This window comes from Chaetodon trifascialis, chromosome 16 (genome assembly GCF_039877785.1).
Source record: "Chaetodon trifascialis isolate fChaTrf1 chromosome 16, fChaTrf1.hap1, whole genome shotgun sequence".
NCBI classification, from domain to species: Eukaryota; Metazoa; Chordata; class Actinopteri; order Chaetodontiformes; family Chaetodontidae; genus Chaetodon; species Chaetodon trifascialis.
The window spans coordinates 591,354-618,328 of NC_092071.1; the positions used below are offsets into that span (position 1 = coordinate 591,354).

Sequence of the window (26,975 nt, forward strand, 5' to 3'; positions counted from 1 at the left end):
TTTATATCCTGTTCCGTTCTGTGACGCACAAACGACGACGAGGGAGGACGAGCTCCTCGTCTCGGCTCCCCGTCGAGGGGACACTAAAGTCTTCGGTTGGATGTGAGACGCTCGAAAGGCCGGACTCCTGCCATGACGCTTGCACTTGCAGTCTGTGTTCTTGCCACACGTGTTTCGCTCTGTCTTCAAGCTTAATATTGTCTGTGTGTTATCTGCCAATGCCTTAGAGTGTGTTTCCTCGGAGATGTTTTTAAGGAATGGTTTGGCGCCTGCGAGAGCCAAGTGTCCCTACTAATGCCTTTTTACAGTTGTCCAACAAGCAGTGTTCCATTCCAGTGTAATTATGACCTGTTAGCTCAACCATTGACCTGTTCAAACAACTGCTACATAAATATATAAGAACAGATGTTATGACACGAGCGTGGACGGCCTTCTTCTTTCACTCACTGGTTCAACGTTAAGCCACACAATAAAACTGAAGGTGTGTGTGCTCTGTGTCCTCTGACAGCAGGACCGTCAGATTATTTTAGACATCCATCCATTTTCTGTACCGCCTATCCCTTTTGGGGTTGAGGGGGGGCTGGAGCCTATCCCAGCTGTCACTGGGCAAGGGCGGGGTACACCCTGAACCGGTCGCCAGTCGATCGCAGGGCAACACACACATTCACGCTCACGCTCACACTCACAGCTAACAATTTAGAGTCACCAGTTAACCTAATGAGCATGTTTCTGGTCTGTGGGAGGAAGCCGGGGTCCCAGAGAGAAGCCACGCATGCACGGGAAAGCCCCGCCCGGGGATCGAACCAGCAACCTTCTTGCTGTGAGGCACACGCACTGCCTGCTGCGCCATCGTGCCGCCCTTATTTTAGACATTTTAAACTCAATTTAATTCAGTGAAGTCATAACTCAACATTGTGGGCAGATCCAGAATGAGGTCATTTAACCGCTCAAGTGCTTTAAACGTAATAAAACAACAGAATGCTAAATGCTAATTAGCTTCATCGGATGCGCTACAACTGTCGACACGCTGTTCACATTTTAATGTCCAGCACATTAGTAAATACGCTTATCTGAAAACCTTTCAGTTTTTCAGAGACGGCTAACATGCTAATGCTAATTAGCCTCTCTGGATATGCGAATGCTAACAAACATCTTTGTTGGGTGTGGGCGCAGAGACGGGGGGCTGCCAGCTGCCCTGCACTGAAGCGTTGGTCAGAGCTTGTAATACCTCCGGTGGAGTATTTTAACAGTTCATGTTGAGATGGGACATTATTTCCTCCACCCGGCGCCTGGAGAAGGTGGAGAAGGTGGAGAGTGCTCTGTCCTCAGCCTGGCCAGCTGGAGCCTCCTGCAGAGTCAGTGGGATCAATAACCGTTTTCACAGAAAAGAAAAGGTGTTAAACGTACCTGTTCAGACAGATGGGACGTGAACATGTGACTGAGGTCAGCTGGGTCCAGGCCGCCTCTGATGCAGGTCTGGTCTGAGCTGGCTCTGAACCTTGACCTGTAACCTGCAGCCTGCCAGGTCAGACCTGATGACGAGACCCCAACTCTTCCCCCACTGCCTCTCTGAGTGATGGGGGCGGGGCCCTCTGAAAGCTGGCACACAACGCAGACTCCAGGCCCCTCAGACCTGGATCCAGACTCGTGGTGGCTGTTGGCCGCCCTTCAAGTCTTCCTGTCCAAATAATCTTCCTGTATTTGTGGAACTTTTTATTCTGAATGAAAGCAGAAGCGCTCTCATTGAATTTGTGAAAACATGATTTAGGGTTAAAGACCTGAAGGAAAGACAGAAAAGCTGGATGGACGTTTGACGATGAGATTCATCGTTACTGAGGATCAGTGACCTTCTTCACACCTTCCTGCTGCGTATAAAACAAGAGATTTTAATGAAGTAATGAATCAAAGTGTCCTCCACTCCACAGACCAACCAATTCAAAACTAATTCAATCATTTCAGCTTCTACTAAAAATGACACGAGTCCATCTGTTAGTTTACAGGTGTCTGACATTTCCTGACCGCCCTCAAACGCACCCAAAGTGAATGACTGATGTTCAGAAAACACCTGAAGGGTCTGACGTCTCAGCTGAGACGTGCAGACGTCCTAACAGGCTGCTGGACACCAAAGTGAAGGCAAACGATGGAGCTTCTTATGCTGCCATTACATTTCCAAAAGGTAAAAAACTGACAAACTAAACATGAGAGCAGAGACATCCAGTGTCCATCAGAGCTTTCAAACATTCTTTTAATTGGACATATTTGAACTTTACACGTTTGTCCTCGACAGCCCTCAATAAAAAAGAGCATGAACACATGAAAGCAGCAGCGTGGAGGAGCCTCTCCCCTCGGCTTCAGCTTAAAAGGCAATAACTTAGTGACTGGAGTCAAACACAGATGTGGACATTTTAGAGAACATGAGGACGACCGTTTGTCCGTTTCATCAGCATCTCGTGGCGTCCTGTGGTGGTGAAATCAGTCTGCGGCGGCGTGAAGAGGAACTCGTCCAGAGTCTCTTCAAAGAAAACCTGAACGCCACGTTTCCAAACACAACGTTCAGAGTCTAAAACACAAACGCGACGCTGAAGTTTCTTTTAGTCAGCTGAAGTTCAGCGAGCGCCGCCTGACGAGCCGCCATCTTAGTTTCCTGTAACGAATCACAGCTCGAGCAGCAGGAGGCGACATCGTCCCACGCCCTGCAGCCCACTGCACATGCTCATTAGTGTTTCTCCTGCCGGCCCCGCCCACACCTTCCCACTCAGCCAATAGACAACGTCAACAGGTAACAGGTAACACTGGGCAGGCTCAGGTGCTCAGCCTGTCAGAGATGGAGGTCTATGGGGAAAATGACTTACAGGTGCAGGCATGGTTCTTGTTGCAGTACCACAAGTGGCCACTGGGGCATTGTTCTCACACACACACGCACGCACGCACGCACGCACGCACGCACGCACACACACACACACACACACACACACACACACACACACACACACACACACACACACACACACACACACACACACACACACACACAGGTCATCTGAATCACTTCATGTGTTCTATCAGATCAGTCAAAGACAGAAGAAGTCGTTTCAGTGACGTGTGACTGGGAGGTGTTCCAGTGGACAGACTGTGTCCTTGTTGGAGACGTGCGGGACAGACTGTCGAGATTCCACATCAGGGTCAAATAGAGTTGGAGGTAAACAAAAATGAAGTGTTGTAAACAAACATCCGCCTTCCTGAAGCAGCTGCGACATGAAGAAACAGCCCCTCAAGTGTCCTCTGCCCATCCGTCCTCGCCGTCCTCGTCCCTGCTGGTCCTCTGACAGCACCACCTCAGGTCTGACGCCGCAGCTTCAAGGAGACATTGATCCCCATCGTCCAGCTCAGAGGGACCAGCTGAGAGGAGGACCAAAGGGACGCGAGCAGGTCCAGTTCCGCCCGGCGACAGACGGCAGCTCTCAGGTCTCTATGGCACAAAGAAACAAACATATCGAACACGTACAAACGGCAGCTCCGCCCTTCTTCTGGGATCCGGGTCCAGAGTCGAGTCACATCCAGGTTTTACTCCAGCCGAGGAAGACGGCCACTCCCGTCCCCGTCCTGGTGCTCAGCATCAGTTGTTATGGCAACAGGAGTAGAAATAGGAGTCCTTCTTCTGGCCCAGGTCCACGCTGGACTCCTCTGCTGAGACACAGTTCACAATATGGTGTTAAGCAGCTCTGAGATCAGTTCAGGAGAAATCTGCACCATCATCAGTCTCAATCAGCTCCAATGATTACTGATTAATGATTGATAATCAGCTAACAGGCCTGATTCCACTGAAGTTCAGAGGAGGTTTTGTGTTTGATGCCACAGGACAGACACAGGCGAACTCCAGTCACGCGGACAGACCACAGCGCGTGGACACACTCACCTGTCATGAACTGGAAGGCGGAGCTGTTGAAGTCTTCAGCGACCTTCTGGAACAACTCATCTGTCAAACAGAAGAACGGAGGCGTCATGTCCACACGTCAGTCACTGACAGCGGGTTCACCGCAGGCATCTGATTGGACGATCAGTCGGTCGACGCAACGATATTTACGTCGGTAGCGTTAGCTGAGATAACGCCAGTTAGCTAACGCTAGCTAACTGATGTACTGAGCTTAATTTCACCTGACCGTTACCGGTTACCGGTAGTGTTAACTAGTTAGTTAGCTAACACTATCTGTTACCGGTAGTGTTAACTGGTTAGCTAACTAGCTCGGTTGTTTTATTTGATTTCTTGCTTGAGTTACTTCGTTGTCAGACTGAAGTGACTCAGTTTCTCGACAGTTTTTCCAGCCTCACAGCGACTTGACGGTGACCGTATCCTCCCGTACGGTGACGTTACCGGTAACCGGTAGCGTCAGCGGCTAGATAACATCAGTTAGACTGGTACTGGTGTATCTAGCGGTAGCTAATTAACTGGTTAGCTAACGCTAGCTAACTGATGTACTGAACTTAGCGTTAACTAGTTCGCTAACTAGCCCGCATTTAAGAATGTGTCCCTCTCCTGGCGTCCTGAAAGCAGGAGGGTTGAGGACATCGAGGGACATCTGGAGCTTCAGCTGAAGAACAGACAGGTCAGCTTTGACTCTGTCCCCGGCTTTGGATGAGAGCTGTTGTCCGTGACTCTGTCCACCTCCTCCTCTTACGTGGGATAACTACAGACTAACATGCCGGAGGAGCTGCAGCCATGCAGCCAGTGAAGGGGACAACAGCTGGAGTGACGTGTTCACGGAGGTAAATGCATGTTTGGACAAGTTGGGACTGAAATGGGACAAGCTGGCAGGTGAGACAACAGATGGTTGTCCAAATGTGACGGGAACAAATGCTGGACATTTGAAGAGAACGCAGACACGTTGCTTTCTTTATAAAGACGACACTCGATTCATCGTGACTTTAATGTAGAATCGAGTTGGGAGCCTCGTGAGGACGAGGACACCGCGTTGACTCGTCTCACCTGCTGAAATGAGACTTTCTGCCTGAGCTTCTTCTCTGCTGGAACATGTTTCTGTGTCTACATTGACCAGATTCTTCAGAATCTCAGTTCTGAGGTTTCCGCGCTTCCTGGTGTGACCATGAATGTGACGGACCAGAATAAACAGCTGTGACTGGTTAAACGTGTTCTGCATACGACTCAAGGTGTGACTCACCCACGTTACTTCCTGTTTTACTGGAGGTCTCAAAGTGCTGCGCGCCAATCTCTGTGGAAGCAAAGCCAAAGATCAGCGTCACGACGTTTAACAGCAGTAATAATCAGCCGGGCTCATCAATAATCTGTCAGCGTCTTTAAGGTTACAGTCAGCACAACGTAGAACCTTCAGCTGCTTCGTTCAGAGTTCAGGTTAACCTTTAAGATCGCAGCTTGATGGAAAGCCGTTTGGCTTCATTACAAACAGTTCTTCCTCCTGATATAAGTCATGACATGAACGATCTGGGCCAATCAGAACGACTCATTAACGTTTCTGCTGTCATCGACGGTCGTGCATCATGTGGCTGTTCCAGGTCTGATGCAGCTGATTGAACTTCCTCCTGCAGCAGGTGGAGTCAAACAGCTCCGTCAGCTTCAAACCAGGTAAAGCAAAGCAGTCAAGACTCATGCTCACTCAGCGTGAAGCTTCTAAAAGCTTATTTTAAACCCATCAGGAAAGCAAACTCTAAAACAGGAGTCTAACACGAGCGCATGTGCGTGAACCCGCAGGGGAGAGCAGCGCTGTGGCTGCACATCAGGTGATCATGCAGACGTCTTAATGAGCAGCGCAGCATCGGGTCATCACACAACACGACGGCGAGGCTGCGATCACCTTCAGCGAAGTCCTGAGCGTCGTGGTAGTCGATCTGACGCAGGCTGCGATCTCCTTCCACCAGGTCGTTCTTAGTGCCACACAGGTAGATCTTACAGTGCTGCGGTCACACAGACAGAGAGAACAGGAGGTGTGGCCTGACTGAGCTCGGTCAGCTCTCTTTAACTGTGACGTCACATGACAAAAGCTCTTCCTCTCACCTCCTCGCAGTTCTGCAGCTCCTTCACCCAGAAACGAGCCCGCTGGAAGCTGCTGCTGTCCGTCAGATCTGAAAGACAGAAACCACAAATCACAGAGCGTCTGAGTGTCTCCAGCTTCCCCGTCGTCTCCACGGCCTCCGAGCAGCTCTCACTGCTTCACACGTTTCTCAAGTCACTGATCTGTCAGTGAAGTCTGGGCATGTGGGACGATTCAGTGTGTTGTCAATGAAGGTTAACGTCACAGTATCCTGCTTCATCACACTCTACAGTGACCTTGTGATGGAGGACGCTGACTGGAAGGCTTCACCTTCTTCTGTTTCTTCTGCTTCAAGCTAACGTGGTGGACATCGTTTTGCTAACTGTGTGCTTCAGTTTGTCTCACCATCAACAGTTTCTACCAGCATCGAAGATGAAACTCGGGCAGCTCAAGCTGACCAATCACAGTCCTCCTGCTCTCCTCGCCGTGGACCTACAGCCACTGTAGCGCACGCCAGCTGCAGCTAGCTACAGCGGCTACATTAGCATCAGGGGGCCAGAGCAGAGTCCATAGTCTCTGCACAAACACACTGAAGCAGGATCAAGCTGACGGCGTCTGCAGCACAAATTCACCCGCTGTGAACGCTGACGTACAGCAGGAGGTTCCAAAGGTCACGTTCAGCTCCGTGTGAAGCTCAGATTGTTTATCTCACAGCAGCAGCACAGAAACTGATCACACAGCTTAAACACGTCAGAAGGCAGCTGATCTCAGCTGCTGCTGCCGCACACATACCAAACATCTGCTGAAAAGTCGCCATGAAAAAGAAGATTTACCATAGCAGACAACGGCTGCTCGCGCTCCTCTGTAGTAGATCCGGCTCATGGCTTCGTAGCGCTCTGATCCAGCAGTGTCCTGAGTGAGAGGCAGGAAAGAAAAACTGAGAGTCATCCACAGGAAATGCAGACAGAAGACAGCGCAGCGCTAACTGCTTCCCGGGTTAACAGCTTAAGTGTGTTTGTGTGGTCGCAGCTGTCTGAGGCCTGAACTATCCTGCAGCCTCCATGACGCTTTCAACGCTGCGTCATCCTCAGCTTAAGCTCTGCAGCTGCAGACCTCACTGCTGGAGAGCAGTCCAATCACAGAAAGCTGTGATTCACGACGAGTTCATCGTCTACTCAAACTTACATTTCTGCTCATTTTCTCATCTGTTCTCCTTAAAATCAAGCACATGAGAAGAGAAGTGAACGACGACGTGACCGAGCTGTCAGGCAGGACACACACTGCAGCTGCTTCAGCGCCGCGCACTCACCCATATTCCCAGAGTGACCACCTTCTCTCCCACCTGGATGGGTTTGGCAACAAAGGCAGCGCCGATAGTCTGTGAGGAGGAGAGAACGAGTTCAGTGAAGCATCACACACTCAGTGCTGGAAACGCTCTTCTTCTATTATCTCCACGTCGTTCTACGTCGACGTGGAGCAACTGCTCAAGTTCTACATCAGTTTCAGTGAGGCGGCTGTGAACTCGTGATGGATCAGCAGAAGCTGCTCTGAGTTAAAGACGTGTTTCTGTAAGTGAGACATTTCAGTGTTTTTCATTCCTGAAGAATTTGCATCAGTTCAGCTAAAAAACGAAATGCAGTCCATTTGAAATGAAATGAGGTGAGCAGGAAGTGAAGCCGCAGCCTCTCTGAGTGCAGTCATGACATCAGCGTGTCTGAAGAGCTTCGACATTCACACACGAGCCTGACAGAAACGCTGGTCTGCAGCTCAGAGAGACGCTGCTGCAGCTTCTGTCAGTGCTTCAGATGATCACACACCGCGAGCTCCTCAGCAGCCAGATATAAAAATAACGCCTTTCATCAGGAAGACGCGGAGGCTGCAGCGGCGCGGCCGACACTCACGTTCTGATACGGGCCCACCAGGAAGCGATGGTGGACATATCTCTCCACCAGGCTGGTCTTGCCCACACTCTCCTTTCCCAGCATCACCACTTTGGCGTCCACTCGCATCGCACTCATGGTGGATGAGCCCAGGGTGGGGAGGGGGCGTTTAAGAGGCTGCTCGGTGTGCTAACAGACAGATCACAGACAAACTCAGGAAGATGGAGCACAATCTGCCCTTTGAGAGAGTTGGAAAACGAGAACAAACGTGTGTCTTTGAGAAGAATCAGGAAGCTTCAGTCAGAATCACACAATGACCAAATCCTAAACTTTTCTGGGATTTCTTACAAATATCTGCACTTCCTCTATTTCTACACGTCAGTGTTCAGAACAGCCACAGCTTCATCTGTTCCTCCAAACTGTCAATCAGACTGATGGACAAATGTCCATCATGTCCAGTCAAGATTCTTCTGATTAAATGTCCAAAAAAAAACAAAGTTTTACAGGATATGAATGTGGCAACAGCATCAAAAACTCTATTAAGTGTGTTTGTACTAAAATAATACTGACAAAAATAATCCTGTTAGGCCTTTAGAATAACTGAAAAACAGTGTGATCAACACGACCACAGCTTTGACTCTTTGGTAAAACCGTGAATGTGTGAATTCATCACAAAGCGACAAACACGAGCTTTCTTTGTCAACAGACACTATTTCAGTTTTAAAGGGTTTAATGTCGTGTTTTATTCCTGTCTGTCAAATTTTAAGGTTAAGCTGCTTCACTTCATCTAAAACAACTTCATACAAACAAAACTGACGTTTTATTAAAGTACATAAACTCTATTTGTCGTTCAGTTAACGTTCAGTTTAACATGACAAAGCCAAAACATTAGCGTTAGCTTCTGAGCTAACCAGGCTAACTTCAGCACCCTGTACACACTGAACTCACCTCTTAGCTAGCTTGACTCAACAGATCTGTTCTTGTCCAGGCAAACGCCAGACGGGCTCCTCCGCTCCTACCGAAGCTGTTTTGAGGTAAAAACGGCAGCAGCCAAATCGTTTGTCATCTCTGTCCTCCGTCCCGAGCACCGGCTGCTGTTTGGCCACCGAGCGGCGGCTAACGTTAGCTCGGTTAACGTTACTGTTGCGCAATGACAGAAATTACACACAAGCGGTCAGTTAGAAAACATCACAGACAGAAATCATCACCGGCTGACATCGTTTCCAGTGAACAGGAGCCCAATTCCCCGAGAGCAAATCCAGCTTAGAGCCGAGGACAGCCGGCTGCAAACTGAGCTGTGAGCCGCCTCTGAGGGGGAAAATCTCCATCTGAGCTTCGTTTGTTTGGATGGAACCAAAGAGGCGGTTTCCAGGACACGGAAGTGACCGATTTACACGAGACAATCACCGGAAGTAAGGAAACGATTGTTGTTGTTTTACATTATTACAGAGAATAAACATTTACTCCACAATGAATGTTTATCCTCTGGCTGCTTTTGAATGATGAATTAGACGCTTTAAAATGGCAGAAAATGTAGAAAAAGCATCATCGTAATTTCCTAAATCCAAATCTAATAGATTTATTTTTTAAAATCTCTACAAATGTACATATACATAGTTATTTTTCTATTCTGTATCCTGTACACTTTTTCAGACCTCTTTAAGCCAGTGTGCTTGCTCTTTGCTGGCTGTAACGACTAAATTTCCCCAGTGTGGGATCGATAAAGTCTTTCTTATCTTATCTTATCTTATCTTATCTTATCTTATCTGATCTTATCTTATCTTATCTTATCTTATCTTATCTTCCATTTACAATCATAGTAGACTGAGGTCTCATGATCACGGCTGGACTTCTAAACTGAAAGTGATCTGTTCTTTTTGGTAGAATAGATTTTGTTTTGTTCGCGTCTCCCAGTCTCAGAACAACCAATCATCTTCTTACTCTGCCACCACTTCCGCCTTCAGTCCGAACTATGCTCGACAGGATTTTAATTTGCGAGATCTTTTCAAATTAAAAGGATATTTGGCCCATTAGCGACATTAAAATGCAGCTCCTATGGTGAACACTTGGCGTCACTGTCACACACAGGAAGCACTGTTCATCTCATCCAATCAGGAGCTCCGGATCACCAGGTGTGTTTGTGCATCTGTTGCTGTGTTTTGGACTGAAATAAAAGCAAATTAAAGATTCGTGAAGGCGTTTGGATTTGTTATCGTCATCCGGATCAAATACACACAAATATAATAACAATAAAGATCTGAAATAATTCATCGATGCTGTTATTTGATCCACAGAAAACAATTCTCGAATCTTTTTTTTTCAAGCTGTTTCATGTATTTATATTTATTGTACAGTACAGATTAAACATAAATAATAAATCAATCATAAGAAACAAGAAAAGTTTATCGTGACGTAGTTTCCTATAATTTCTAACTAGCAAAGGTATTTTATTTTGGTCGGAAGCCGATTGGTCAAAGCCGTTAACTGACGCCTCTGAGGCCCCAGCTGTGATTGGTTCATGAGCTCTAGCAGTCCCAACCCTCGCGCGCGCACACTCACAGGGACAGACAGAGAAGCCAACATGGCTGAAGCGGAGGGAGCAGAGCTAAGTTCTGGAGGGATTTTCCAGGAGATCTTCACGTCCCCGCTGAACCTGACCCTGCTCAGCCTCTGCTTGTTTCTGCTCTATAAGATCTTCCGCGGAGACAAACCGCCGGACTTCGGAGAGGTGGAGCAGCCGCTGCCCAGGCTGAAGAAGAGGGACTTCACCCTGGCTGAGCTGAAGCCCTACGACGGACTCCAGAAGCCCCGAATCCTCATGGCTGTCAACGGGAAAGTGTTCGACGTGACCAGAGGAAAGAAGTTTTACGGGCCAGGTGAGGTCCCTCGAGCTGTCCGCGCTCAGGTGTTCGACCTGTTCTCGTGTGGCAGACAGCGGAAGTGGCCGCAGGTCTGCCGTTAAGTTTTATTTAGTGTTTTGTTGGAGAACCAGGGGCTTGTTTGTTGACCGTGAAGTGGATTTTGTCGGTGAACGCCACACCCCCACACCCCCGCTCGTTAGCTTTCACAACAGAGCCGCTGTAGCCTTCAGAGCACAGATCGTCTACAGGCAGAAGATGAGTTACTCCTTGGGGAAAAACAGGGCTCGACAGCCGCCATGTTTTCAGAGCTGCAGTGGGCGGGGCCACTGACCCCGGAGGCAGTTTTTTATAGTTTAATGTTTGATTTTAACGATGATTGAGAGGAGTGGACACAAGAATGATGTTTTAATCAGCAATTCACCCACTTTTAGTTCGATTATTTATGGATTCAGTTTGTTTCTTTATAGATTCAGTTTGTTTATGGATTCAGTTTGTTTCTTTATAGATTCAGTTTGTTTATGGATTCAGTTCGTTTCTTCATGGATGTCTCTGACCAAACTGACTGAAGGATCATTTCCTATCCAGAGAACAAAGATTTCATGAAACAGAACATTTTCTCTAAGTTCAGACAGTAGTTTCAGTAGGATGACCTGTTTCTGTGGTTCAGGAGGCAGAGCTTTGTTTGTTTTTGTTTTTTGTTTGTTTGTTTGTTTTACTGTATGGAATACAAGAAGGTAAACAGAAAGCAGATGTCAGACCTCGTCTATGAACGACCCCGTTCTGTCCACTCGCCTCCCATGTTTGTCGGTGTCGCAGACTTCCTGCCTGTACATCATGAAACGTCGATCAGCTGATTGAGCGTAGCTGTGAAGACTGATCTGTGACAGCGAAACAAACGACGGAATGTTTTTCTGTTGTAGCACAATAAATATCACGATGCAGCCTCAGATCTGCAGAGAGGACGCCAACCAGAAGCGTTTAGATCGACAGGAAGCAGGACGAGTTCTGACGTGAACCAGCGCAGAGCGTTCTCTCGTGACTTTCCTGTCACCTGGAAACAGGTGAAGAGTCAGACCTCCTGTTTGTGTCTCGTCTTGGACTGTGACCTCTGCTGCCTGTAACCTCTGGCCAACATGATCACTCCCAGTCCTCAGACTGTCGGAGCACTGAGGCCTGAAATCCTGCCTGTTGTTCAGAGTTCAGACGTTTCCTCAGCACACATTCATGGAGAGCAGCTTCAGACTGTTCTTCATATTATTTTAACAGCAGTGACGAAGAAGAGCTTCCTTTAACGGGCAGAAATGGGGGGGGGGGCAGTTTGTAGCTGACCAGGTTGTCGTGAGTCACCAGCCTCCGTTATCAGAGCTCATTATCGATCGCTGAGGGGAAACTGACCTTAAACAGCCGCCGTGGTTTTGCTCAGGTCTGTGTGGATGTGGGTTTTTTGGAAACATGGACGCCTCCTGCTGGTTTGGCATGTCGTCCTGCAGCTCCCTCACCGTGTGTCCCTGTGTCTTTGCTGTCTTGTAGGGGGGCCGTATGGAGTGTTCGCGGGCAGAGACGCGTCCAGAGGTTTGGCCACGTTCTGCCTGGAGAAAGACGCCCTGAAAGACGAACACGACGACCTGTCGGACCTGAACGCCATGCAGCAGGAGAGCCTCTCCGAGTGGGAGTCCCAGTTCACCGGTGAGTAGAAACGTGACGTCAGCGTCAGCTGAGAGCTGAAGTGAAGAGAAATGACTCATCTGATCAAAGCTAAAAAACGTCATGGCTGAGAAACTCCAGCAGCTCAGTCGTAAGGACGAACGAGTCCAGCTGCGTCCTCGAGTCTCGAGGCCGTCCTTAACTTTCCTCTTTTTTCTTTCCTGTCACAGCGAAGTACTACTATGTCGGCAAACTCCTGAAGCCGGGAGAGGAGCCGGCGGAGTACACCGACGACGACGAGGGCAAAGACAAGAAGGCCGACTAGAAGACGGAGAGTGGACGGATGCCTTAACGCCTATGATTTTGTCGCCTCCTCAATCTTCTGTTTGCATTCTCGTGATTTTGGACCGTCACAGTCCTGGATTTGTCCTGAAGGCTGGAAGGCATCAACAGTGAAATCAGCCGTAGAGCTTCGTAGTTTGTAGATTTAGTCCGTTTCTGTGAGGCTGAGGACGAATCTGCTCCGGCAGCTCTGACACATTCCTCTCGTCCAAACGTCCGCTGCTCGTCTCAGATTGTCCTCGTCCTTCACACAAACATCAGATCAAACTGTTCGAGCCTCTTAAAGTTTCCAGATAAACTCAAGTTCGACAGGAATGTTTGTCTGGTCTCAGCCGCTGATCCGAGGACGTCAGTGTCAGACAAACCTGTCAAACCAAGTTTATCTGAAAGCTTTAGCTGACGTCCTCTGTCTGTCCTCGTGCATGTTGTCCAGCAGCAGCTGAGTTCACAGTTCTGAGCAGAACGTTGAGAAATGCTGGAATTTTCGGACCAAATGCTGATCAGCTGACTGATCGCGTACCATCTCACCTCTGTCTTCGCTGGCGTCAGGCCTGTGTTAGCCTTTATTAATCTGATGTAAAGCCTTTTTTTCTCTGTCCATTGTCCCGTGAGAGGACATGCAGACGTGTTTTTAATGTCCAGCCCCTCAAACGTTGAACTGACGGACTTTTCCTCAGCGATCCGTGTGTCTGACTTTCACTGTTGATTTCCCTTCAGGGCCGTTTGTCTCCACCTGATTCAGAGATTTTTGACTCTTTTAACCAACGTTGTAAAGCTTCAGTTCAGTCCAGGTTTCGCCCTCGCCCTCGCCTTCGCCCTCGCCCTCGCCCTCGCCTTCGCCTTCGCCCTCGCCCTCGCCCTCGCCCTCGCCCTCGCCCTCGCCCTCGCGGCCTGATGATCAGACGTCATTCAAAGGGACAGAAATTTGACTGACACCAGTTTTAGAATCACTTTCTCATTGAAGTAAAAAACGTTCTCTGGTTTCTGTTTCTCACCTTCACAGATTTGATGCTTTACGATTATAATTCACATTCTTTAGATTTTGGACTTTAGGTCGGACAGAACAGTCGCGTGCAATGATTTGTTTTAACAAACACAAATCCGGACCCTTCGCTCACCTGCAGTGGTGTTTCAGGTGATGGCAGCTGCAGTCTGTGAAGAGGAAAACTGAGCTGTGGCTTCGCCTCAAACAGCTGCTTTCATTTTAGAAACGTGAAGAAGAACCACGAGCTGAGCTTCGTCTCCAGCTCACGGTTTGCTCACATCCTCTGACACTAAATCCACCGTGAAAAGAATCAGAAACGTTAATTAAGGAGATCGTGTTCACGTTGAGTCCTGTGGATGGAGTCTGTTTCCTGACTGAAGAGAAATGTGTGAAATCACCTGCTGAGTGTGAACGAGGGAACCTTCAGTGTGTGTACACACAGACGAAACACGAGGACACTGTTATTATCCTGAAAATGATATTTTCAATTAATAAAGACAATTACAAAAGGAAGACTCGTCTGTTGATCTCAGTACCTTCACATTACTCTGAGTGTGTGTTATGAAAATGAAATGAGGTTCTGATGCAGATAAAGACTTTCTGAACTAACATGAAATATTGTGACTGGGTGGAAATGAAGAAATAAGTGCACTTCATAGAGACACATGCTGAATCTTAAGGGTTTTAGGATGCTCTTAAAATCATGTTGACGCAGTCACAAACAGTTTGAATAAAAGATGAACCCGTCTCGTCTTAACGCGGTTTCTTTCATACGCTTGCTGTGTACTCTGTGTATTTAGTACTGTAATGACTGCCGTCAGGGTCCAGGTGGGATCAGTGAACACCTGTTCTCTCTTTGCTCAGAGGTGAGACGGTTTCCGGTTCGCACATCGACACTCGATGCTCTCAGTGATTCAGCTCCCAGTCCACGCGCTCTGCATCATTACCGCCATTGACCACGAAGGGAAAAAAAAGATGTGTCAGAAGTGGGATTCGAACCCACGCCTCCATTCGGAGACCAGAAGTCCCGTTTCAACGGAAGGAGCTGATCCTTGAGTCTGGCGCCTTAGACCACTCGGCCATCCTGACACGGTGCTAACGGACGCTGCTGATTTAGTTTTTATAGAAATCACTCAGAACACCAACACTGAGCTGTCTGTGTAGGAAATTAACAGAAGTAGCTGCTAACTGCTCTGTGCATGTGCGTCACTTTACAAAAGTCTAGAAACGTCTGTTCCTACATTTCAACGTTTCCTCTACGTCTGCGCATGCTCACATTGGCCATCGTAACTTCCGCTGTGTCTACGTGCTGCGGCCATATTCCACTTCCGTTCTTCAAGGGTAACTGAAGGCACCAGGCGAGCTAACATGTACCGGTTTGCTAAAGCTGCAGTCACCGTCAGCGGTAAGGAAACGGCTCATTCGTGGATCCGTGATGTCTGTGTGTTTTCAGCCAGGCGACACTTTCACGAAGCTGAGTGGACAAAGTCTGACCAGGCTGTCTTTGCTCTGTGACCGCGGTCACGGCGCTAACGTCCACAGCTAGCCTGCTAACGTTAGCAGCTCCCGCGGGGGTCGTGATGTGTCCAAAACGACGGTTTGTCTCATTTAATGTCCTGAATTATCTTCCACAAGTCAAACAAGTCTGTTTTTAGTTTAGAGTAAAACTGCTTTCTGAAGAAGTTCATTAACATTCGTAGTTTTTCATCCATGCGTCATTGTTCGGCTCAGACATGCTGAACATAATCAGCCACCTGAAATAAATTGTAGTTTCATTTTCTTTATGTCTAAATATGCGTTAATAACTGAAAATAAAGAAACGATTATCTGTCCAGATGATGACCATGAAGTTAGACAGCCTGATAAAGGAAGGACAAACGAGGACAGACTTTTCATCCGGATTTAAGTGAAGTTTGAAAGGACGTGGACTCATTTCCTCAACACTGAACACTCAGAGAAATACAGGTCTGATATGATCACTGATATGATCAGTAACAGTCATGGCTTTGACTGGCCTGATGGGAAACGTGACCTTTTCGGTGAGAAACAATGCGCTGACTTGAACAGACACCTGTTTACACCTGGACTGGGAGCAGCGGCCCTCAGCCATTCGCCCAGGTGCTTTGATAGATTACCTGCATCCAGCCTGAAACATGTTGCAGTTACAGTCGAGTCCGTGTGAAAAGGCTCAGAAAGGCTGTCCTGTGTCCACATGAAGAGACGCTGCGTCACCAACGCTGGCCGAGACATCTTTAAATGTTCACCTTTATGTCCACCTGAGTGTCCGCCACGTTCTGTTAGCTGAGCGCTGAATGTTGTCTGTTTTTTACGTTAATAAATGGTCATTTAGAATAAAAGATATCAATATGCATTTCATGAGCTGCAGCCTTAACCAGGAGGCCTGTATGTGTCATCCAGGTCAGGCTGTGAGGCAGGTGAGGCATGGATCCACCGTCCCTCAGGACTTCCACGCAAAGTACGGCACTGGTGTGATGGCAGGCGGGGCGCTCTTCTGCGCGGCTGTGTGGGGATACGTAAGTACAGCCGTCCTGGTGGGCGACGCCGCGCTCAGTTTTAAGTATAAAAGCACGAAGTGGAGCACAGAGCGTCACCGCTGCAGGTTAAAAATGCCTTGTTTTAAAGTCAGGACAGGTAAATGTTACATACCTGCAGGGTTTCAGGGGTGGGGGGGTCTGAGTTACTGGGATTCTCGTCACAACACAAAGTGTGACATCGTGATTCAGCATAACAGGTGGAAGCTTCTCATTGGACAAATATGAACAATGTACTCTGATCAAAAACCTACTGAACAAATAGATCAGGTCAGTTTTCTGATGTAGACAAAGCAAACAGGACGTTTTATACTCTTTATAATGTTTACAGCTAGAAAGAGCACTTGGTCTCAGTGATGAGAGAGCTGAGATCACTGAGGACGACAGCTGAGCTCGACGTGATGTGATGTGACTTCAGCACAACGTTGGATTTTGAGTTGGACTTCTTTGCAGTAGCGAGATCTTTTTCTGTTAATTCTACAGTGATTTTTGTGGTCTTTGTGCAGGTGCTGACTCAGACCGGCATCACCTGGAATATGTCACCTGTTGGGAAGGTGACGCCCAAAGAGTGGAGAGAGGCTGAGGAGTGAAGAGGATGACACACCTGCGTCCCACCTAAGAAACCCTCTGGTTGTACAGATGAATCCTGAATCTCTGCCTGTTCAGACAGTGAATGCCTGTTTAGTCAAACATATTACGTTGTCCAAATAAAAGACGTGTGATTCTACTGAACGCGGCTCCTTTGACCTGTGATTCCTCTGCAGTCGCTGCTGTTCATCTGCCCCCCCCCCCAGCTGACAAATCATTGTTCAGTCATTTGAGATTTGAGAGAATTACAGAAAATACAAGTGTTTTTGTCAGTATGGATACGAAGAGCTACATTGCTTTTATATATTTATCATTCCTGACTGAGAGAGTGATATCACTGCTTTTTAATAGCCTTCTGTTAGCGTACGCTTCTCTAAAAGTACTAAAGTTGCAGATTGACCTCTCAGTGTTATTACTTTATCAGTGATGCACTAAGCACATAAACAGCAGGAAATGTTTTCAGTGGTGGTAGAAGTGTCAGAAGTACTACTAAAATATTAAACTCGTGATAATAACATGAGGAAACATGTTTTTTCATGTCGATGAAGCTGAGCTGAAGAAGTCTGCAGGAGAGCGACGTGTGACGTCAGAGAGCAGACTGAATATACCAATGGAATGCAGCGCTTTCCTCGCGCTGTAGCCAATCAGCAGCAGGGGGCGTGCCCTGCCCCGCCCCGCCGGTGTCCCTCTGTGCTGTGCTAAGGTCACCGTCGTCATTCGGTAGCTAACCAGCCGAAGGAAGCGGAGGAGACCCGGCCAAGAAGGCGCAGCGAAGAACCAGCCAAACAGGCAACATGTCTCTGTCTAACAAACTCACCCTGGACAAGGTGGACGTGAAGGGGAAGCGGGTCATCATGAGGTGAGCGCTCACCGGCTAATGAGCGGGGCTAATGGTTTGACGTTAGCTAGCTCACGTTAACACTGTGTAATGTTAGCTAGCTGCTTCATGTCGCGCGGTGTTCATGTGAAGGCGCAGGTGATGGTTAACGGAGCGTGAGTGTGTCCAAAACGTCCAAAGTGCGTTCAGAGCATTGGACAGAGGGCAGGAAGTGAACTCGTCCGCTGTCACGTTTACCGTCCATGTTACGTGCCCGCGAGGAGATGCTGCATGGATCCGACCGACCGCATCCGAGATGAAGTCCGCTGAAGTCCAGCAGCACCGCGGCGACGTGACGGCGACCATCCATGTTGTGACAAAACGCAGAAACCGTGTGAATCAATGATCGTTCAGAGATTTTATCCGGATTCATTTGAAAGTAAAACCTTCGATTCATTCCAAACTGTCGTCAAATATCAGGAAGAGGAAACCGGAAACCTGACCTGATGTTGTAATTTATGGTAAATTTAAAAACAGCAGGTTTTTCATCTAAACAAGAATCGATCACGTAGCTCTGATCAGCTGATCAGCACTGCTTCAGGCTGTGAGCTGAGTGAGTGCCTTGCTCGAAGGCAGTGGAGTCCTGACAGGTTTTAATCCCGTCCTACTTCCTGTCCGGTCCCGTCCAGTCTCTCTTTGCCTGGACGGAAAAACTAAAGTCGTATCTTATGTGATAAAACTGTTAAAGGCTGAAACGCAGCGCGCTTGTTGTCCATTCAGTCGCTGAAGGTTTCTTCCTCTTGTCCATGGGAGCGGACTTGAACCTGACACCTCTGTGCAAATGTCAAAGGGTCGCTCTGTTTGCTCTGATGCAACGGCAGGCAGCGGAGGACAAGGTTCACGGCAGCAGCCCCCCGAGGTAGCGTGAAAAGGTCAAATTCACTCGCTGTTTGTCTCCACAGAGGCGAACGATCAGACCGTACGTCCCCTCACGTCTCTGCCGCGGCCTATCAGGGCCTCCGCAGCGTTCGATCAACTGCCATCAGCAGAAAGACGCCATGTTTGAGCTGCTGGTCCAGATTTAAAGAAGAGGAAGGCAGGAAGTTCAGCAGAGACCCACAGAGCCTGACAGGAGGGCAGGGTCCAGCAGAAGCCAGGATCAGGCAGAGACCAGGGCCCGGCAGAGACCAGGATCAGGCAGAGACCAGGGCCCGGCAGAGACCAGGATCAGGCAGAGACCAGGGTCCAGCAGAAGCCAGGATCAGGCAGAGACCAGGGTCCAGCAGAAGCCAGGATCAGGCAGAGACCAGGGCCCGGCAGAGACCAGGATCAGGCAGAGACCAGGGTCCAGCAGAAGCCAGGATCAGGCAGAGACCAGGATCAGGCAGAGACCAGGGCCCGGCAGAGGCCAGGATCAGGCAGAGACCAGTGTCCAGCAGAAGCCAGGATCTGGTAGAGACCAGGATCTGGTAGAGACCAAGACCAGGCAGAGACCAGGGCCAGGCAGAGACCAGGGCCCGGCAGAGACCAGGATCAGGCAGAGACCAGGGTCCAGCAGAGGCCAGGATCAGGCAGAGACCAGTGTCCAGCAGAAGCCAGGATCTGGTAGAGACCAGGATCAGGCAGACTCTCTCTCTTCTTAACACGTGGTTCACTGTAGCATCATTAAATGGACGCTTTCTTCAGCACGTCGGTGATTGGCTGACTTAACCTCTACAAAGTTTTTCAGTTGAGACAGAGAAGATGTCTTAAATCCTGCGTCTGTGTCCTCAGAAGGAGACAGTCTGCTCTGCCTGTCCCCTTCTGACACTGTGAGTTACCCAGTGACTGACTGGTAAGCCGATGATAAACCAGTGACAGGTTTCCTTCATGGAAGTTGCTGTTAGCTAATCTGTGAGCGGCTGCTGTCCTCCTGCTCTCTGTCCTCCTGCTTTCTGTCCTCCGGCTCTCTGTCCTCTGGCTCTCTGTCCTCTGGCTCTCTGTCCTCCGGCTCTCTGTCCTCCGGCTCTCTGTCCTCTGGCTCTCTGTCCTCCTGCTCTCTGTCCTCCGGCTCTCTGTCCTCCTGCTCTCTGTCCTCTGGCTCTCTGTCCTCCTGCTCTCTGTCCTCCGGCTCTCTGTCCTCCTGCTCTCCGTCCTCCGGCTCTCCGTCCTCCATCAGGGTTTAATGAGGCGAGATCCAAAAACCTGCTTGAATGCTTCTTTGTGTGCAGGAGCTGTTGAGCCGCTGAATCGCTGACGGACGAGTTTCATGCTGAGACAGAGGACTGCTGGCAGTGTGTGTGTGTGTGTGTGTGTGTGTGTGCGCGTGTGTGTTTGTGTGTGTTTGTGTGTGTGTGTGTGTGTCCTCACACAGGGAAGGTGGGGGTGATTATGTAACTGTGGAGCTGCAGGGAGGCAGCATGGCTGACACGTTTCAGCTGCCTGACGATTGTTCAGCGTGTGAGCGGATGAATTTCATCCTCTGTGGATCGAACTGAAGCTGTGGCTCAGAGATGAGCTCAGACTCAGTGTTGAACATTAAGAAAGATGTTTCTGGATTTCCACGTGTTCAGAGCTCATTTCTCTGCAGGTCTCAGTGTAGGAGCTCCTTTCTTGGCCCAGTTCTCCCAGTAAAACCTTTCTTCTCTATGTCACATGGCTGGATATTTGTCTTAAAGGGTTTATTTAATTCATGGATGTTTTTTCCTGACTCATCACATGTGGAGGTCCAGGTGAGCGACCTGACCTGAAGCGCTGCCACAGGCTTCATGATGATGATGATGATGATGATGATGATAATGATGGACGACGTGTGTCTCATTAATGATGTCCGTCTCTTTCAGGGTTGACTTCAACGTCCCAATGAAGGACAAGCAGATCACGAACAACCAGAGGTAAAGTGTCTTCTGTCCTTAAGCTCAGTGGAATAAAGTTCAGCTCCATCCTTAACAAACACAGAAACACGTTCTTTAATCGATGACCGTGTTCGTGGATCTTCAGGGTCAAGGCGGCCGTGCCCAGCATCAAACACTGCCTGGACAACGGGGCCAAGTCCGTGGTGCTGATGAGCCACCTGGGCCGCCCCGACGGGAACGCCATGCCTGAGAAGTACTCGCTGGAGCCCGTCGCCGCCGAGCTCAAGAGCCTGCTGGGGAGGTGAGTCGACTGAGTCACTAACTGGTTTCCCTCTTCACAATAAAAGCCACCAGTGGGTCACAAGCTGGAGCGCTTTAATGTGAAGCAGCAGCAGGAAATGTTCAGTCTAACAGCTCCAGTATGGCTGCAGGAGCGTCTTCATGCGCGCTGCACCGTCCACCGTTAGCAGGGACAGCTAACGGGCAGGTACTCAGGTGTTCAGAGTGGAGCTTCGCTCTGTGAACCATGAGCTAAGCTTTGCTTCATAGAAAGGCTTTTTAGAGAAGTTTGTTCAGTCATGACTGTAAAGTGACGTCCATCGAGTCCTCAGTGGTCCTCTGTGACTCTGCAGGGACGTCACCTTCCTGAAGGACTGCGTGGGTCCAGAGGTGGAAGCTGCCTGCGCCGACCCCGCCGCCGGATCGGTCATCCTGCTGGAGAACCTCCGCTTCCACGTGGCCGAGGAGGGAAAAGGCAAGGACGCCTCCGGAAACAAGGTGAGCGTCCTGCCGTCTCCCCTGCCGTCCCCACGATGAGCTCTGCTGCTGTCTCCACGGAGACGTCACATTTCACCCCGCACTTTTATTTCATACGTGACGTAATGGACGAACAGACAGCCGTCCACAGCAGACTGTCCTCCCTCTGCCCACCTGGAGGAAAATGCTGAGTCACTGCAGCTGCAGAGAAACGCTGAGTCACCGTCTGATGACGTCACGGCCTGCAGAGGCTCAGCTGACCTCAGTGATTCTGGCCTATCAGGAGAGAGTAGAAATAAAACACGATTCTGCTGCCAGAAGCGTTTTAAGACCTCAGACAACATTTCTTCTCTCCTCCTGAGACGTCTGGAAACAGTGAAGCTTAGCTTTTAAAACAGGTGCGTACCTCCGCGTGGCCCCGCCCTGCGAGCAGGTGCTGTGATGTAAACACTGATCCAGGGTCAGGGCGTGGTGCGAGCGCGGTCCCGTCCGCCTGCGGTGGGTCAGCAGCTTTGACCTGCTGACATTTCCGGTGAAGGTCAGCGGGTCGTCCCGGCTGGACATGTGCTTTTCCTGTCCTCAGAGACCCGGCTGGTATGTGGCCTGTGGGCTGGTTTCTACTGTACTGCTGCTCAGCTTCTATTTTTAGCTCATCATACAGTCGTTTCTCAGAGACCAGTGAGAGCGTCTCATTGGTTGGTTGAGTCAAAGTCTGTCCCGGGCCACATGATGGTGCTTTAAAGCAGCAAAGAGACCGTAAGGCAGTCTGAGGGGGGGTGCAGGAGGCAGCAGAGACCCCCGCAGCACCGCTGACATTTAGAGAGACATTGAGAGACGTCGTAACCTTTTTGTGTCCCACGGTCGCACAGTCGCGACCTTCAGCGGTGAAAGTGCAGCAGGAACCTGATCCACGATGGACTGAAGGGTCCTGCTGGAGGAGGAGGAGGAGGAGGAGGAGGAGGAGGAGTAATAGTAGTAGTAGTAGTAGTAGTAATAGTAGTAGTAGTAATAGTAATAGTAATAGTAGTAGTAGTAGTAGTAGTAATAGTAGTAGTAGTAGTAGTAGTAGTAGTAGTAGTAGTAGTAGTAGTAGTTGCTGTGATCCTTTTTCTTGTTTCCTGCACTGTGATTACTTTGGATCCTCGCAGCAGATCAATCAGTGTGATCGGTGATGGATTGGTCTGGTGATCGATGTCCTCAGAGGACGGCTGCTGAACCTCTGGACGCTTTAAACATAGAAGAGACAAACACATGAAAGCGTTTGAGTCCATCAGTTCATGTCTGAACGTCTTTGAAGGGAGACAGAAACACTGGTTTCTGCTCTGCTGTCTGTCTGTGTCTCCGTCCTCTTCTTCTTCTCCTAACGTCTGTCTTGTCCCTCAGACCAAGGCCTCCCAGGAGGACATCGACTCCTTCAGGGCATCTCTGTCCAAACTGGGAGACGTTTACGTCAATGATGCCTTCGGCACAGCCCACAGAGCCCACAGGTGAGTGATTCAAGCAGGACGTCAGGACCAGATTTGTCCTCATTGTGTCCACCTGTCCTGACCCTCCTCTTCCTCCTTTTCCTCCTCTTCCTCCCAGCTCCATGGTGGGAGTGAATCTTCCTCAGAAGGCGGCTGGTTTCCTGATGAAGAAGGAGCTTGACTACTTCGCCATGGCGCTGGAGAAGCCTCAGAGGCCTTTCCTGGCCATCCTGGGAGGGTGAGAGCTCTTCATCACTCATCCTCGCTGTAAGGCCGGGACCTGGTCAGGTGCTGGTCTGCAGACCAGGAAGTCCAGTTTGAGTTACTCAAACATGAACTTTAACCTCTGACCTGAAATCTGAGGCGAGAGCGAACGGACTGAAACAAAGGCAGTGTGATGTTAGAGGGACAGGACATCGTGTCTCCTGCGGTCCAGGTGTCCTCACACAGCAGCTTCTTAGGGCAGCCAGGTGGACGTCCAGGAATAGAGACCGTAAGCTCATTATGTAACCCGTGTTAGCCACGTGTAGCCGCGTCACGGCTAACGGACGGCACGCTGTCACGCTGCAGACCTGCCAGTCACACGTCAGTTCACCCACAGGACCTCCATCTTTAGAAAGCGTCTGCCGTCACGTTTTTATTCTGTTTAAAGAGACGATGTTTGACCTCCTGTTAGCGTGTTTCTAACACACTCGATGTTTTTGAGGAAGAGTTTGAAAATGTGCCGATCGATAGTCTGACGGCGGATCAGCGCTGAGGAGAAGGTCAAAGCTAAGTCATGAACGTAAAGCATCGCTGACGGACGGCAGGGAGGCTGACTTCCTGTCATCCCCTGCGTCGTCACAGCAGCTGAACGTGGCGTTTGGCCTCGTGTCAGAGTCCATCTTAGCCTGAATGCGTCATTTAACTGTCGCTCAGCTCAGCGTGGAGCCGAGCAGCCAATCACCTTCCTCCTGCTCTCAGAGGGCGGCGGCCGTCGGGCAGAATCACGCCGGGTTCGTCCAGCCGCAGCGAGGTGGACGGATGGCGTGATTCTGCCCGAATGTCGGACACACGATGGTCAGAGCCGCTGATCCCTCGTATCCACGCTGAGGCTCGAACCTGTGATCAATGACCAACGTCATTGATTAGTGACAGTCCACACAGAGGGGCCGCCGAGGGAGGCATGTCCCTGCAGGAGCCAATAAGATGCTGCCGTCCAGGTGTGTGTGTGTGTGTGTGTGTGTGTGTGTGTGTGTGTGTGTGTGTGTGTGTGTGTGTGTGTGTGTGTGTGTGTGTGTGTGTGTGTGTGTGTGTGTGTGTGTGTCTTATCGGCCTCTCTGTCTGTTTCAGAGCGAAGGTGAAAGATAAGATCCAGCTGATCAACAACATGCTGGATAAGGTCAATGAGATGATCATCGGCGGCGGCATGGCGTTCACCTTCCTCAAGGTCCTCAACAACATGGAGGTGAGGAAGACGGCGCACGGCAGCATCTGTGGGACAAACACCGTCCAGACTTTGAATGATCTTTATTGTCAAAGGCTTTGGTCAGTGACGGTGGGTCACATGACCACGAGTCAAACAGAGTTGTGACACTGCTTCCTGTTCATGACCGATGTCTGAACTCCCACAGCGAGATAAGCTTTTGTTTAATGAGCCGTGAGCCTGACGATACACACACACACACACACACACACACACACACACACACACACACACACACACACACACACACACACACACACACACACACGATCAGCGTCTCTGATGTCCGTCACACACAAACGTTCAGAAATCTGCTCAGAAACCAGAAAAGCCTCGCTGATCCTCGCTGAGGGTCGTCTGCACGTCCACTGCTAACGGGGTCAGCGTTAGCTTAGCTGCTAACAGCTAAATCAGGACACTGTTAACGGAGGCGGACGCAGACTCCATGGCAACATTCTGCTTCCTGCTTCTAACCCCAAACTGCAGCAGGACAGAATAAGGACAGACGTGCTTTAAGACATTGATGGCGAGATTGCGTCTGTCTCTGCAGACTGTTTAAACGTCTTCTGTCCCTCGAGGACCGCAGACTAAATTCCAGTCTCCTCTATTGAAGGCAGAAACCTCAGAGACTGATGTCTGAGGACATGGACAGATAAAACTGTTGCACGACGTGACGCCGCCATAGAAACGTGTCCTGTGGACTTTGGCTGAACTGAACGTTTAAACAGACTTTTTGTTCAGGTCATGTGACTCTGTGACGCAGCCGGAACAAAGAGTTCACAAACACTCAGGTTTCTTCACACCAGCACGTCTCAGACTGAAGATCTGCTGAGAGTGGAGGATCTGAGCTGATCTCACACGAGCAGACCGAACCTGTTGTGACCTCTGACCTCTCTGACCTGCTGCGTGTCATTATTCTTTCTTCTCCCGCTCAGATTGGAACCTCCCTGTATGACGAGGAGGGCGCCGGCATCGTCAAGGACCTGATGGCCAAAGCAGAGAAGAACGGCGTCAAGATCACGCTGCCCGTCGACTTCATCACTGCCGACAAGTTTGATGAGAAAGCCGCCACCGGCACCGCAACCGTCGCCGCTGGCATCCCTGCCGGCTGGATGGTGAGGAGACGAGATGACCGACGACAGGTGAAGCGTCAGTCATTTGCTTCTGAAGCCCTAATGTTTGTCCTCGTGTCCCCTGCAGGGTTTGGACTGTGGACCAGAGAGCTCGAAGGCCTACGCGGACGCCGTCCTCCGGGCCAAGCAGATCGTATGGAACGGCCCAGTCGGCGTCTTTGAGTGGGACAACTTTGCCAAAGGGACAAAGAACCTGATGGACAAAGTGGTGGAGGTGACCAAATCAGGCTGCATCACAATCATCGGTAAGACAGACGACGGCAGAGCTTCCTGTTTGTTTGTTTGTTTGTTTGTTTGTTTGTTTGTTTGTTGTTCAGTCTGTCTGTTCCCCCTGAGTCTGTGTGTTGTTCCAGAACAGTTAACACACTGATGGTGATGCTAACAGTGATGCTAATGGCCATGCTAACAGTGATGCTAACAGTGATGACAGATGCGTTTCAGACTCAGAGCTCAGTTTGAACGACTCATACCTTCATCGTCCACTGGGGGGCAGCACCGCTCTGTCCCACTTCGTTTCAATGAAGAAGAGACGTTTCTCCATCATGTCAGGAGCTGCAAGAAATTCTGATCATTCTTTCACAATAAAAGCCCTCCTGTGCTCAGTCAGTTACATGCTTTCAATGTGATTTCCTGTCTGAATGTAAACGACGTGTTTTTCTAAATAATGACGAAGCTGCAGCTTTTCTTCCTCCTGCCTCAGAGGAGGATTGTGGGTCACTCAGCTCCGTCACGTACATCGAACCCCACCTGTCCGTCCCGCCTCGCTCAGGTCTGGACTAACCCTGTGAACATGTTTGTGTCTAGGTGGGGGCGACACCGCCACCTGCTGCGCCAAGTGGAACACAGAGGACAAGGTCAGCCACGTGAGCACGGGAGGCGGCGCCAGCCTGGAGCTGCTGGAGGGTGAGCACCACAGACAGCAGCCGAGTCATACCCACGAAGAAGAGAGACTGCTGACGATGACGATGACGATGATGATGATGATGATGATGATGATGATGATGATGATGATGACGACGACGACGCTGACTGTGTGTCTGTTTGTGTCCTCAGGTAAAGTCCTGCCAGGCGTGGACGCACTGAGCAACGCCTGAACTCGCCGTTAGCCCGCTGGTGTCTGTGTGTGTGTGTGTGTGTGTGTGTCTGTGTCTCCATGGAAACGCGCTGTGTGTATGTAGATTCTGTGCTTCCTGTCAGCTGACGCTCTCGCCGTCGTCCGTCTCCTCTGCTCTGAGACGTCTCAGCTGATCAGTTCAGGAGAATAAAATGGTCTCTGTGAAAACGCCTCTGTCTGGTCTTTGACTCGAAGGTGAAGCCGTCACAGCGCCGTCGGCTTGTTGATCAGCTCACAGAAAGACGCCATAGTGACGGCGGGAGAAGCTCTGAGGGTCACAGCCAATAAGACGCGAGGATTTACACGTGACTTCACTTTGGTCTGATGTTTTCTTCTCTTTAAAGTTCTTTACTGAAAAATAAAACATTTATCAGGTTCATTTTTCGTACATGCAGAGCAGGAACAGCCAATCAGAGACCAGGGTTCACCCTGCAGGTGTGACTAAATATTAAAGACGTGATGAAGTCAAAAGTAGATAATGAGATGAAACACGCAGGTGAGGATGAGGAGGATGATGATGATGGTGGTGATCG

The 26,975-nt window shown here is 49.7% G+C and overlaps 5 protein-coding genes and 1 non-coding gene across 7 annotated transcripts in view; 4 read left to right on the plus strand and 2 right to left on the minus strand.

Moving 5' to 3' along the window:
- The window catches only part of nsd1b (nuclear receptor binding SET domain protein 1b), a 20,585-nt gene extending 20,170 nt beyond the window's left edge, over positions 1-415 (plus strand). The window contains exon 23 of the mRNA XM_070983392.1: positions 1-415. This exon is cut by the window's left edge and continues 1,792 nt beyond it. The gene's annotated coding sequence lies outside the window, so the exon portion shown is untranslated.
- Positions 416-2,227: 1,812 nt separating this feature from the next.
- On the minus strand, positions 2,228-9,846 carry rab24 (RAB24, member RAS oncogene family). Of its 2 annotated transcripts, none has more exons than XM_070983199.1 (9): positions 8,834-9,846; positions 7,907-8,074; positions 7,315-7,383; positions 6,839-6,917; positions 6,029-6,096; positions 5,829-5,928; positions 5,178-5,228; positions 3,917-3,976; positions 2,228-3,684 (listed from the first exon to the last, which is right to left on the minus strand). In XM_070983199.1, exons 2-9 carry the CDS (start codon positions 8,021-8,023, stop codon positions 3,617-3,619), a joined length of 612 nt encoding a protein of 203 aa, XP_070839300.1. In that variant the 5' UTR covers positions 8,024-8,074; positions 8,834-9,846; the 3' UTR covers positions 2,228-3,616. The 2 variants fall into 2 exon arrangements, with proteins under 2 accessions (XP_070839300.1, XP_070839299.1); XM_070983198.1 differs by having other exon boundaries at positions 2,228-3,687.
- Positions 9,847-10,455: 609 nt separating this feature from the next.
- Positions 10,456-13,313, plus strand: pgrmc1 (progesterone receptor membrane component 1). The gene is made up of 3 exons (XM_070983200.1): positions 10,456-10,761; positions 12,277-12,432; positions 12,621-13,313. Exons 1-3 carry the CDS (start codon positions 10,467-10,469, stop codon positions 12,713-12,715), a joined length of 546 nt encoding a protein of 181 aa, XP_070839301.1. The 5' UTR covers positions 10,456-10,466; the 3' UTR covers positions 12,716-13,313.
- Positions 13,314-14,695: 1,382 nt separating this feature from the next.
- trnal-caa (transfer RNA leucine (anticodon CAA)) lies at positions 14,696-14,806 on the minus strand. The gene is made up of 2 exons: positions 14,769-14,806; positions 14,696-14,741 (listed from the first exon to the last, which is right to left on the minus strand). It is a non-coding gene; the product is annotated as a tRNA-Leu (tRNA).
- A 202-nt stretch (positions 14,807-15,008) lies between these two features.
- cox7b (cytochrome c oxidase subunit 7B) lies at positions 15,009-17,001 on the plus strand. Its single transcript, XM_070982422.1, has 3 exons — positions 15,009-15,122; positions 16,136-16,251; positions 16,776-17,001. The coding sequence occupies exons 1-3, from the start codon at positions 15,086-15,088 to the stop codon at positions 16,857-16,859; spliced, it is 237 nt and encodes a 78-aa protein (XP_070838523.1). The 5' UTR covers positions 15,009-15,085; the 3' UTR covers positions 16,860-17,001.
- Positions 17,002-17,533: 532 nt separating this feature from the next.
- pgk1 (phosphoglycerate kinase 1) lies at positions 17,534-26,610 on the plus strand. Its single transcript, XM_070982412.1, has 11 exons — positions 17,534-17,716; positions 20,497-20,547; positions 20,654-20,809; positions 21,141-21,285; positions 22,648-22,751; positions 22,849-22,968; positions 24,063-24,177; positions 25,131-25,310; positions 25,396-25,573; positions 26,133-26,231; positions 26,382-26,610. The coding sequence occupies exons 1-11, from the start codon at positions 17,652-17,654 to the stop codon at positions 26,420-26,422; spliced, it is 1,254 nt and encodes a 417-aa protein (XP_070838513.1). The 5' UTR covers positions 17,534-17,651; the 3' UTR covers positions 26,423-26,610.
- Positions 26,611-26,975: the final 365 nt, after the last annotated feature.